We start from the raw sequence: 12,211 nt of genomic DNA on the forward strand, positions 1-12,211 counted from the left end.
ATCTGTAATTATAATACAACTCTTGCTGCTGTTATGAAGCTCAATAGAGAACAAATTAAAGCTGATAAGTAAGGAGAGTTTATGGGACAGAGGAAGAATATCCTGGAGGGAAATGACCATTTGCAGGAAGACCTAGATTTGTTCTACTGACTTCGATACCTAATGCAGCTAGTTTCAAAACTAATTTCAGCCCCATGCATCTATTTTTATCTGTGCTTCAGGTCTATTTAAAAGGAAAGAGAAAGAGACTATCGGCTGAATCAGAAACTTCCCTGTAGAAACAGAGAAGAGCGCTGCATATTAGTGTTAACGTGAACACAAGCTATACAGGAAACTTCTGTCCACCAATTTCCTGATATTTTCAATCTTTATATCAGGATCTGTGATTGTGTGATTTTTTTTTTCCCCCGGGGAGTGTTTCCACATAAAAGCATAAATGTTTAACTGTGCGACTAAATATCATTCTGCTCAGTGAATTTTTGTCTAAAACATGATATGCTCTTTATCTTTTACATATTTGAATCACCTCTCATGCTTGCATTAAATTGCACACAATAAAATATATCCTTCACATTTTAGGACTGCATTTAGGCCCTGCTGCTGTGTTGTTTTTTTTTTTTCAAAGGTAAAGTTAGGCTTCCATAAGCAAAGAATACACTCCAAGTTTTCATCACTTCAAAACTATAATTATCTGTACAAGTCTGAAACAGCCTATTTCATGTTACCCAAAACTGCACAAAGAAGGAATGTAAGAAAGGAGTTGCTGATCTGAACCATGAATTTCTAGAGTCTATTATATCTAAGGTTAAGTGTGCTTATATTACAAATGTATGTTCTGAATATAATTTAGAATTAATTAGCATAAGGTAAATATTTATGTCAAATTACTTTCAGTCTGAAGTGTGAGCAAGAAACTTAAGTAAAGAGAGTACTGAATGAAGCATCTGCCAGCACAGCAGAGCTGAAAAGAGTACAGACACAGGCACAGCTTTACTGTCTTGTAAGGAATGGTTTGGAAAGCCCTAAGGGAGAAAGACCTGGAGGTGGGAAGGAGAACTGAAGCCATTGTGGAGAGGAAGAAGTTACACTCTTCCTGTTATGACAGGAAATGCAGACAAATGTGCTTCCTGACCATTTGCTCAGCAGGGAAAGAAATATTCTTTGACCTTTACCTTATGAACATTTTAGCGGCACAGAACTAGTAAACATGTTTTTTTACTCTAAACATCTATTTGTACCTGCCAAAACTGGTGATGATAGCACACCAAAAAAAGAAGTTGGCTTTCTTTTGTATCAGCTACCACATTTTCGACAGAGGTCTTCTTTTTTCATTAATATAATGTCTTTGCCTATAATACATACATATGTGTGTATCTGTACGTAATGAACTTAGTCTTATCTCTCAGATTCAATCAAAGGAATGGATGTATCAGAGGTTAACCATTGTTATTCCTGCATCCTTGTCTGATTTTAGACCTTAACTTGTAATTTAAAGAAGGAAGACTACTGATAATAAATAGCCTACTAATTTATGAGTAGCTGTATCATCCATTAGTTAACACATCTCCCAGTTATCCCTCCTCTCTTGATTTACAAAGGAAAAATTCATTTGAGATCCACCATCACATGTAGGATTTGGGTAGACTGAAGAATATCACTATTTTATGTTTTTGATATGATAAAAATAGGGAGTAACAAAGTGGTAGAAAACCTTTTTTGTACAGATCATGAACACTTTATTTGTTATAACTATAATTTAAGGGCATCCTGCTTAGAACTCATCTTTAACTGGACTATTCAGCAAGGCGTAGCTCAATACGCTTCAGGCTTTCCAGGACAATAGCTCTTTTACCAGCATAAATCACTGCTGTCTCATCCCTGCTTGTTATGGTAGAGGGTTACAAGAACGTGGAAGCAGGCTGCTGAAGGGTTCTTCAGTACTCTTTAAAGGGCCTTTCATTTAATATGATGTGCCCAGGCGCTGCATAAAGGAAGATTTGTCTAGAGTGAATCCTGCACTGATGCTGCTTCCCAGTCCCACTCAGGGCTGCTGTAGAGCTTGTTGCAGAAGAACTTTGTCATATGACAAATAGCTCTAAACAAAAATCAAATAGGAGGAAGTGGAAGAGAGAATACGACAAGAGCTCTTGCGTCTCTATTTTTTGTTTCTTTAAGGTCCTTTCCAACTTAAGCCATTCAATGATTCTACAATTCTATTTCGGTTTTCAACATATGAAGATGTGCCTGGCAGTGTATTGTAGTCAATAAGCTCTTGGTTTATACATGACTATCTTGATTTTACTGTGTTTAAGGTTAGGTAGTACCACTGATTTGTCACCTACGTTTTATCTACTGCTACTGATCTAGCCCTTGTGTCCAAAATTTAGATATTCTGGATGAAATAAGGATGAAGAGAATCATGTTTCTTCTTGACCAGGCAGTATTCGTATCTGATACTTCTATGCATCGATTGTCCCTGTTTTTCACTAGTTAGTCATATGTTTAATGGCGGGAAATGTATATGAGAAGCATTATGTGCTAATTCCCTGTCTCTCTCATTTTCCTGTGTCAGCAGCTGTCTATCTGTATAATTGGAATAGTAAAGAGAACACTGATATTTTGCCATTGACTGGATAGAATGGCTTGAAAGATCACGGGGCTGGTACTTTCAAAACAGAAAACGGTAGCAGATATGCTATGATTGTTAGTAACAAATATGGAGGGCTCATAATGACATTGATGTAATAGCTCAGTCATGCAAAATCAGCCTTTCAAAGTGCCTGAGATTTCAGAAGAAGGATTAGAAGGACTTGAATTAAAGTAAATGTATAAATAAATTGTTCTGAAGACTGTATTCATCAAATGGAAGTGTTTATGGCTGGTTCTCTTCCTCCACTGGTGCATTAGCATCTATGGCATCTTTTCTTGCTAAAAATTTAGCTAAATAAAGACTATAGACAGTGACTGCTATCACCATTTAGTCTTCAAGTATCTGGACTGAAAAATGAGATGGACTTATTCATATGAGAACATGAGCATACATACCTAAATTTATATTTCAGCACATTAATGAATTAATGCTCATAATAAAAAAAATTATCTTCTATTGTATATAGTTTTATTAATTTTTTTTTTTACTGGAGATTAAAGAAAAAAGTCTGACTCTGGGCCAAATTACTAACAAAATGGAACATATCACAGTGTGTGCTCAGGCACCTGTGGTTTCAGGCTGTCTACAAATCCGTTCACAGACACTGCAATGACTAGTCCATGAAACATCCATCAGAAGACTCTTGCAGCTTTATGCCTGAAGAGCTAGTTGAGAGGTGTTTCCATGGTACTGAAGAGGAGCCAGAGTTGAAGTGGAAAAATGTCCTTTTAACAATCCTCTTTTGTCAATGCCTATCCTTTAGCACATATTGTAGTTCTCATCTTCAGCCAGAATAAAATCCGAAATGAATTAGAAGGTTACACTGATTTATATCAAGGAAGTTCAAAGTTTGGTTCATCACAATTTTTTTCCATTTTCCCAATACTTGAAATCAGCATCTGATTTGGTCACAGCATTTAAAGTCACCAGCACTTATTCTTCTTAGCCCACAAAAATGCTGCAGAATTTAGTAACACTACTCCTGTTACAAGGACAGTTTTAATTTTTTTAAAACAACCCTTAAATAAGCAAGTGAACTATAGTGTTAAGACTGTTACTAGTAGCAAACTAGTGGGTTTATTTTGCTAAGGGTTGGAGAGGTTGTTTTGTGCAGGGTTGGAATCCACGGGGATTTTTTGTTACGTTTCAGAGGAAAAATGTGGTACACTCTACACTCTGCTGTTTTTGCAATACATTTACAACTACAATTTAAAAAGCCTCATAAAAGTATTTGAAAATGGTGTCACTGTTTCAAATCTTTTGTTTTATATATACATACTAAAAATGGCTTTAAAACAGTTGAATGCTGTCCTCTTACCTGTTCCACTTCCTCCCTCCACTCTATTTTCATTCCTATCAATTCTTATGCTATCATTATAAAATATAGGAGCCCAGAAAGAGAGGCCTTCATACATTGCCTATCATTCTCCTAAAAAGCAGAAAAACTGTAAATTGAAAAATACCTACTGTCTATCAATGGTTTAGACAGCAGGCATAATTAGCCATATCTTAACTAAAATTTACGGGAAAGAATACTAAAGTGATTCAATTCTTTCCACTGAAAAAAAGGTTAAATATTAAGCAAATATTGTTAAAATGCATGCTGGTTTTTTTGGTGTTTTTTTTTTTTTTAATGTGCTTTTTTAAAATATGTTGGAGAATTGTCTTACTGGATATGTGTTTACTTTCAGCCTCACTAGTGCACTTCATGTTGAATGACAAAATGACACTAATGATATATGATACTATCGTGACTGTAAATTTTGAATGCAGCACAGAATAGTAAAGTAACTGTGTGACCACTTAGGTTCTTGGTACTGAAGCTGCCGTGACTCAGAAGCTTATGTCATGTGGATTGTGTCTCTTATTCATTCTCAGCGCTGAGTCCGTTCAAGTAAATTTCGTAAATGCGGGCAGAGCATCTTAGGAGCAGATTTCACACTGCTTTCTACCTGGACAAAAAAAAAAATCTAAATGCTTTAAATAATTTTCACTCTTTTTTTACCACTTTGCAAAGTTTCTGCAATACCAGAACATTATCTGTTAGTTACCTTGGGCAGTGTTTACTTGATACTATTAGGTTGGATGAGTACAGTTAATATAACAAACGGTTAACAAATAGAGACCAAAAGACCAAAGTAAAGTAATAAGGAAACTGTCTACTTCTACTACTCCCCAGAACATTGTAGAGTATGGACGAGAAGTATGTTCATCTTCCTTATGTAGCTACACAGAAAAGAGTATGCAAAAAGATCATTTGTTTCTAAACAGCTTGAAGAGTATTCTTAATCTTCCCTGAGGCTACTGACCTTTCATTATACATTTAAAAGTACGAGTTGACTCATACCAGAAACTGTTTTAATAGCATGGTAATTTCACATATATACATTTGTTATATGTATACATATGTAAGTATAAACATGCAACAATGAATTGTATATTAAAATAGTAAAATTGCAGATCACTGTAAAAACATTATTGTAGATGCTGCTGTTTTTAATGCATTGAGTAGCAGTGGCATAAATCACTCTCTGATAGATTTAGAAAATGTTAGAAAGATCAAGGAGTTAATAGCAAATCAAATTCAGAGAAATTGAAATTATGTTTTAAAAAAAGGAAAAAAAAGTACTATCTAGCTTATCTCTTGTTCTTTCTTCAGTTTCCACAAAAAGGAACTCAAGCCAGTATTATTCTGGTGATAAGTATTATGAAATAAGTATGTGCTACGCAGCACAGCAGTGTGGTTACTCTAAATGTTCAGGAGGACCTAACAATAAACACAAACAGCGGCTTTAAAGATATTTTCTGGAGTGTTCTTTGATGGTAAGAAGCTGTAACATGCTAAATTTTGAGGTTTACGTGCAACAGAAACCATACTGTATAGACACACTCCACCTACAGCACTGTGGTCAAAAAGTTGATTGAAAGGCATTTTAGTTGCAGAAAAATATGTTGAGTTAGTCCATTTTATTTTCTGTATGTTAAGCTTTTTCTAAAATGCTAAATATATATGTATATTTTTCAACAAATACATTGCAATTTTCTTTAACCAGAGAAAACATTGACTGATTGAAAAACCAGTTTGTTTTTCAGAATTTGAATGTAGTTTTGTTACGTATCACATTATTCACTCCAAAACTCAAACGCCATTGAGACAGATGAGACAGAACTTACAATCAATTATACATACTTGAGAAAAGGTCTGTGTAAAATGTGTTTGTAAAATGATTGAATAACTGTACTTAATGGTAGTGCATCTTTTCTTAGTGGTACTTTGACAGGCTAAAGAGATTGAAATGACGATAAGAGGAGTGACATTCAGTGTTCATTTGGGAGAATAACTGTTTGTGCTGCTGGCACAGAGCCCCCTCTTTTTGAGATGGACAGCAAATAGGGATTAGAAATACTTAAAGGTCACGTTTCCCATGGCATGACCTACTGGGATTTAAAGGTAGGCTGGGGCTGCAGTTAGCATTAACCTGCATTAGGAGTTTGACGAGATAAAACAGCAGTCTTATGAACCACATATAGGAATCTTCTTTCCACAGCATTAAAGTTCAGAGGTACTGCTGCTTGGGGTCATTAAGCAACAAGTATGGAATTAGGCAGACATAAACTTTGTTGAGCGCCTGTCCTTGCTATATCAAATACCTTGCCTATACCTTAAATTTGTTTAGTAATAGGTTTAGTAAAACCATATTTTATCTGAAAAAATAATGTCACTGAAAATTACTAGAAAAGGGAAAATTACTAGAAAAGGGAAAATTACTGAGGAAAGGGAAACATTCAAGCATACTATTAGCTTAAACACTAATGGACATTTCTTATTCTTATTGGAACTTGTAAGCTAAGTGCAGAAAAGAAAGAAAAGCATTTATGTATTTGTAATGCAGCGTCGTTCTGAATCAAAACAGTCTCTGTGGAAAATTATAGTTATTTACAAGTCCAAATGCTTTTCTCACTACCTTGGCTTGCATGAGATGTCAGTGCATGAGCTGACCTACTGGGAAAAATAAGCGCATCCTTTTATAATGTGGCCCGCAGTTCTTTATATTAAAAAATCCCAATTTATATTCCTCAACATCTAACTTGAAAGAAGATAAAATATCCTACATTCGTGTGTAGAAAGAGACCATATTTCAAAGATATTTGTTGCTGACCAACTAGTGTTTTTATATTTATTTTATATTTCTCATTTTTCATATGAGAATGTAAATGTTAAATAAGATGTTCTTAAATTTTTTATATTAGATATTGCTCCAAAAGTATTTTGAATAGTATGAACAACATATTTTTTATACAACTTAATTTCTGTATGAAATAATTCATTCTGCTGAAAATCTAGGAGTTGGCTGGAACTGATTTAAGTGAATCGCTATCAACAAATTTACTGCATGTGTTCAAACTATTTGCTTTTGCAAATCTAAGCTGCAGTTTTAAGAAACTGATGGGAAACGTGTACGCAGCATAGGGTGTTTAAGGCATAGCCATGTGAGTTAAAAATCTACTGAGAAAGATGTAGCACCGACACTACATAGTGTGACTTGAAAATGTCCCGTACCTTTTACCTGTACCTTGAGTATTGTTCAGTGAGAATTAAATACATTTCCTCACTTACATGACAAACGTATTCTATTCTGAAACTCTATTTGTATTTATGTACTTTCCTTCTGAACTTGCTCAATTCAAAGGCTACAGCAGACACGTGTATTTCCAAAAAAAAAAAAGGACTACAAAGGCCAAGTTGGGGATTTTTGACAGTTTTTTTTTTATTTTCTACTAGGTGACATTTACGAAGAGGAAATTTGGGTTAATGAAGAAGGCTTATGAGTTGAGTGTTCTGTGTGACTGCGAGATTGCTCTAATAATCTTCAACAGCACCAACAAACTGTTCCAGTATGCCAGCACGGATATGGACAAAGTATTGCTGAAGTATACTGAGTATAATGAGCCACATGAGAGTCGAACGAATTCAGATATTGTTGAGGTAAGATTTTGTGTTCTGTGATCAGACAGGCCCAATCACACTTTCAGGAGGGTCACAAAATGGTCCTGGGAGGTGATCTAGCAGCAAGAGAGCAGAACATGGATGGAGACATGTTGCCGGGGGGGTGGGCTGAAGACAGTGTGTGTTGTGCAGGAAAGCAGAAGAGACTAGAGGGAATCCATTTATTTTGTGAGCTGTGTTATCCTGCTGAGTCTCAAATGCTCAGCAGATTCTCCTGTGTTTTGTCACCAGCCCTCAGTTGTCCAGCTTTGTGTCCTGCTTTGTCTCTTGAGTCCTCCCCATGCCTTGACCACTACCTCCCTGTTGAATCTCCTTGTCTCCTAGTTGCTCCCAAAGATATGATCCCCAGAAAGCATTGCATGCATTGTCTTCTCACTCCTAAAGTTAGAATGTCCTCCATCCAGAAGGAACTGAAAAAAATGCATTGTAAAAGACACGTGAGAAAGATTTAGAACTAGTGCTGTAAGGCATTGAGGTGACATTTTTAGAAGCTTTTTGTTTATGTACAGAATAGAGAGGGTTTACAGAATGCAAGAAGAGTTTACTTGTGAGTTATATTGCTTCAGCTCTCTCTCATATGGAATGCTGTTAACCATAATGTAGTGATAACAATATCAAAGCAATACCATCAGAATGAAGGAGACACCTTATAATTACGTATAATTGAACTAGACAGGGCAAGTTTATCTACTGTTACTGGCAATTATTCATTAAAATTCAAGTTTTTCAATGTTAAGCTCTAATGTTTACAGAAAAATCAGTTTAATATCTAATCACATTAAGCTTCAAACCATCCAACATAAATGTAGCTTTCAACATTTTTTTTTTTGTAATACCAAAACGTTCAGAGTAATATCTGAAGAACTGCTTGTGTGTCTTATACAAGTCCTTTTTTCAGAGCAGCTAAGCGGCTATTGGAAGGATGTGGTCTTGCCTTGAAAATCAATGAAACTTTGATCATGCTATCGACTGCCTTAGCCTACACACTTAACTTCAGATGATTTTGAAGGTGTTAATTTCCAATTTTTAATGTTGATGAAAATGAGACTTTTGGAATTGGCACCTGCATTAGTCATGTATTTGTGATTAGCAATGAAAGAAAGAATGTGTGTAGGTTACTGTTTAAATTGAGATGATATACTGCATAATAGGCATCATTACACTTGTTGCAACATGTCTCAGCCCAGCACCCTAGATCAGCAAAGATTACAATAATCCATATCACTTTTCACTCTATCCTTGAACCAGCATATAGGATCATACTGCTTCTTCCATGATCTCCCAGCAGATTTTCTCCTCTGTTAGGGGAAGATCAGGTTCTGTCAGCAGAAAAAAAAACTATGTGAGTTAGAACTAAGAAAACATTATATAATTTCTTCCTCCTCTCCATCATGTCTTTTTCTCTCTTACTTCAAACCTCCTACATAGACATGAAGCCTTTCCTGTCACCCAGCACTGGTTGGCCCATGTCCTGTTCAGCAGAATTCAAAATCTGTCCCCAGAATAATTCCCTGTCCTCTTTCAGTGGCAGAAAGCCAGATTATTCTTAGCAGGAAAAGTTTCCTGTGATATCTTTACTTCTTCCTGCAGGATTTCTGTTGGGAATGGGTGAGTAAACCACTTGCTAGAGACTTATTACTTGTTTGCAATGAATGAAAACTTCTGGCCATAAGGGCTTTGTTTTTTCAAGGAACTTGGGTGAAAATATAAAATTTAAAGTAATGTCTGTTTTATTGTAGCTTCGAGATTTTCAGAAGGAACACTTTCTGCACCTACCAAATCCCTTTCCTTCATGAATAGTGACCCAAATTGAATAGATTTATGGGCAGTTTTGCATACCAGTGAATAATTTTCTGACAATATCCAAAATTCGGTTAGCATCTCTTTTCACTGCTCTGAAAGCAGCCAAATGAAAGTAGGTATCTGAAATAAACATTATTTTATTTCAGTAGTCTAGCAGTGAAGTGCATTTTTTATAATTTTTTTCCATTTGTTTTGTCAGCTCTGGATTAAGTCATTTGATTGCTTTGCTTTTATGGTTTTTGATGTTCTACCTGTAGTGCAAAATACATGAGGCAACACCAAGGCCAGGATCAAAGGAATTCTCGTGCAGGCAGAAGTTTAGAATAAAGTCCCATATTACCATGCCTTAATTATTACAATGTCAAGTAACAATATCAGTTAACAATAATGCAACGGAGGACCAAGGCCCACAGAAATACGCAGTTTGAGAAATTTCTTGACTCAGTGTAGTTTGGATATATTTTTAGATACAGGATATAAATCTGTCACATATTTAAGTATATAAATTGATCGGCTGAAGTGTCTATGTTACACATATTTTCCTTCTAAGTAGTCCATTTTTTTTTTAACTTTTAGACAGCTAGATTTCACACACTTACAAGTTTTTAATGTTGTTCTTCCAAAGCAATAAGAAACAGTTGAGAATCAGACAGTACTATTAAATCTGATCATTTTTAATTAAATGACCATTCAATACCTATATTTCAATGGGAAAAAAAAAAGGCATAACTGTACTCTTAGATTTCTGCATAGATTTAGAGAAAGAAAACTTTTTTAGGTAGACTTCTGGAAACATAACTTCAACTATAAAAAAGTCTTTAATCCAAATTCTATTCACATTTGGCATAATTAACCATTTAGCTGATTTCTTACTTGCAGCAGAATTATACTATCAGTAATTAGAATATGGCATCTATATTAAAAAAATCAAAATAGTACGTTGCTAATATGTAGTTATTTACTTTTAAGTTAAGCCACTGTTATTAAAAAACTACACAAATTTTCAGGGATGTTGTTAATTTTATTGATCAGGCATTGTCAGTCTATTTACTGATTAATTTCTTTCAGTGTTTCTGAAGGAACAAGTCTTCAGGCCATAATTTATTACTTGAAGGAGCAGAAAAAAACCAAGTGTCATTTATCTAACAAGCATTGCACTGTTTTTGAAGGGAAAAAATATTTGAAATTAATTTTAATACTTGTGATACTACAAATCAAGCAATTTGGTTCTACTCAACCTACAGCTATATAATCTGATAACTGATGTGATGTAAAATGGGGGGAGAGAAAAGAGCGAATCTAAAACTCACTGAGTTTTTTGTAATTTTTAAACTCTCGGTTTAATTATTTATTAAAAATAGCTTGTACTTTCCTTACACATGTAGCAATTTCATTTCTATGCAATATGTATGTAATTGAAATTTGCAGTTGCCTCATTGGATATGGGGTTTATTAATATGCAGTTCGGCATATCTGAGTTCGTCACCTCCTACAAATTATCAACGAGCTGAATGTGTTTCAGTTATTACCCAGTAAATATACTTACAATTTCCACTGGTTAATAAAATCTAACTCATGCTCTTGAAGGAGAAAAGATTTGCATTCAATATGCAAGTTTGTCCATTTTAAGCGACAGTGAAAACTACTGCAAGTCTCACTGAAATTTGTGTGGCAGTTTTATGATACATATTAGTTCTGCAAAAAAAGGATTCATTTTGAGACTTCTGTTTAGAGTTAACTGGATTCCTAAAACTGAAACTTTTATGTCCTCACCCACCAAACCACTCACGCCACAGACTTTCATTCAATTTTGCTTCAGTTAAAAGCTGCATGCTGGTGGCTGGATATAGAAACTTTAAGTAATAGCAGAATCTGTGCTGGGTTGCTGTACCTGTGTATACTGAGAAGGAAAGAAGATTTTCATCTTTATGTTAACTTTACCAGTGTTTTATGTAAACACTAAAAACAATGCATTCAGCAGCTCTCTTTAAAATCCTGTAAAGCAAGTACTAGAAGATACGTAATTCTTTACTTAAAATGCGATTACATTTTTAATCATTACAAAAATCCCGAGGCACTTATCACACATTTTTCAGTACAAAAGTTGTTGTTTTTACAGATAGTTACAATCTTTCCTTAGGAGTTTTCCAATATCTCCAGCTCCTATCTGCTTTAACAGAAAAAAAATTGCCTTATAGATCTGTCATTTAACATTATCAGCACAATGTACACAGACAAGGATTTCCTTTTAGCGATGAGGAAATGGAGAACAAGAGTGTCAGTTTTACAACTAACAAGTACAGGCATTATGCATTTTTTGTGCTATTTAACATAAAGCCAGATCCCCTCCTTGCTTCTGTAAAACAAAAATGTAGCACAACTTATTTCAGTGACATTTCTTTGTCACACTGCAATAAGAATAGAATGTGATGCCAAAGCACTGTAAGCCCACCACTTCGGAGCTCAGAAAGGACATCCCTCTTTGATTGAAGGGGCATATTTTAGAGTATAAATACAGGGAAGTGTTTTGCATCTTGGCAGCAAATATAATTACAGTCTTAGCCATGCTACAGAAATCTACTGTGGCTTTTCAACTAAGCCACCAATCTGCTGATTTAAGGTGAAATTTCCTGCCTGTTTTCTCTCACTGTCCCTGCTTCCTTGTCACTTCTTCCACGTCAAACTGCCAGCTTGGTTTTAGCAGATCTCTAGTGAGTTTTCACTGAACCTAGTTTTTGATTCTGTTTTTC

At 35.1% G+C, this 12,211-nt stretch overlaps 1 protein-coding gene across 7 annotated transcripts in view; it reads left to right on the forward strand.

Moving 5' to 3' along the window:
- MEF2C (myocyte enhancer factor 2C) overlaps positions 1–12,211 on the forward strand; it is a 124,278-nt gene that overhangs the window by 51,670 nt on the left and 60,397 nt on the right. For all 7 annotated transcript variants that reach the window (XM_021380550.1, XM_021380548.1, XM_021380545.1 and 4 more), the window contains exon 3: positions 7,434–7,637. In XM_021380550.1, coding sequence (XP_021236225.1) covers positions 7,434–7,637 — 204 coding nt within the window. The remainder of the gene's footprint in view (positions 1–7,433; positions 7,638–12,211) is intronic.

Source organism: Numida meleagris, chromosome Z (genome assembly GCF_002078875.1).
Source record: "Numida meleagris isolate 19003 breed g44 Domestic line chromosome Z, NumMel1.0, whole genome shotgun sequence".
NCBI classification, from domain to species: domain Eukaryota; kingdom Metazoa; phylum Chordata; class Aves; order Galliformes; family Numididae; genus Numida; species Numida meleagris.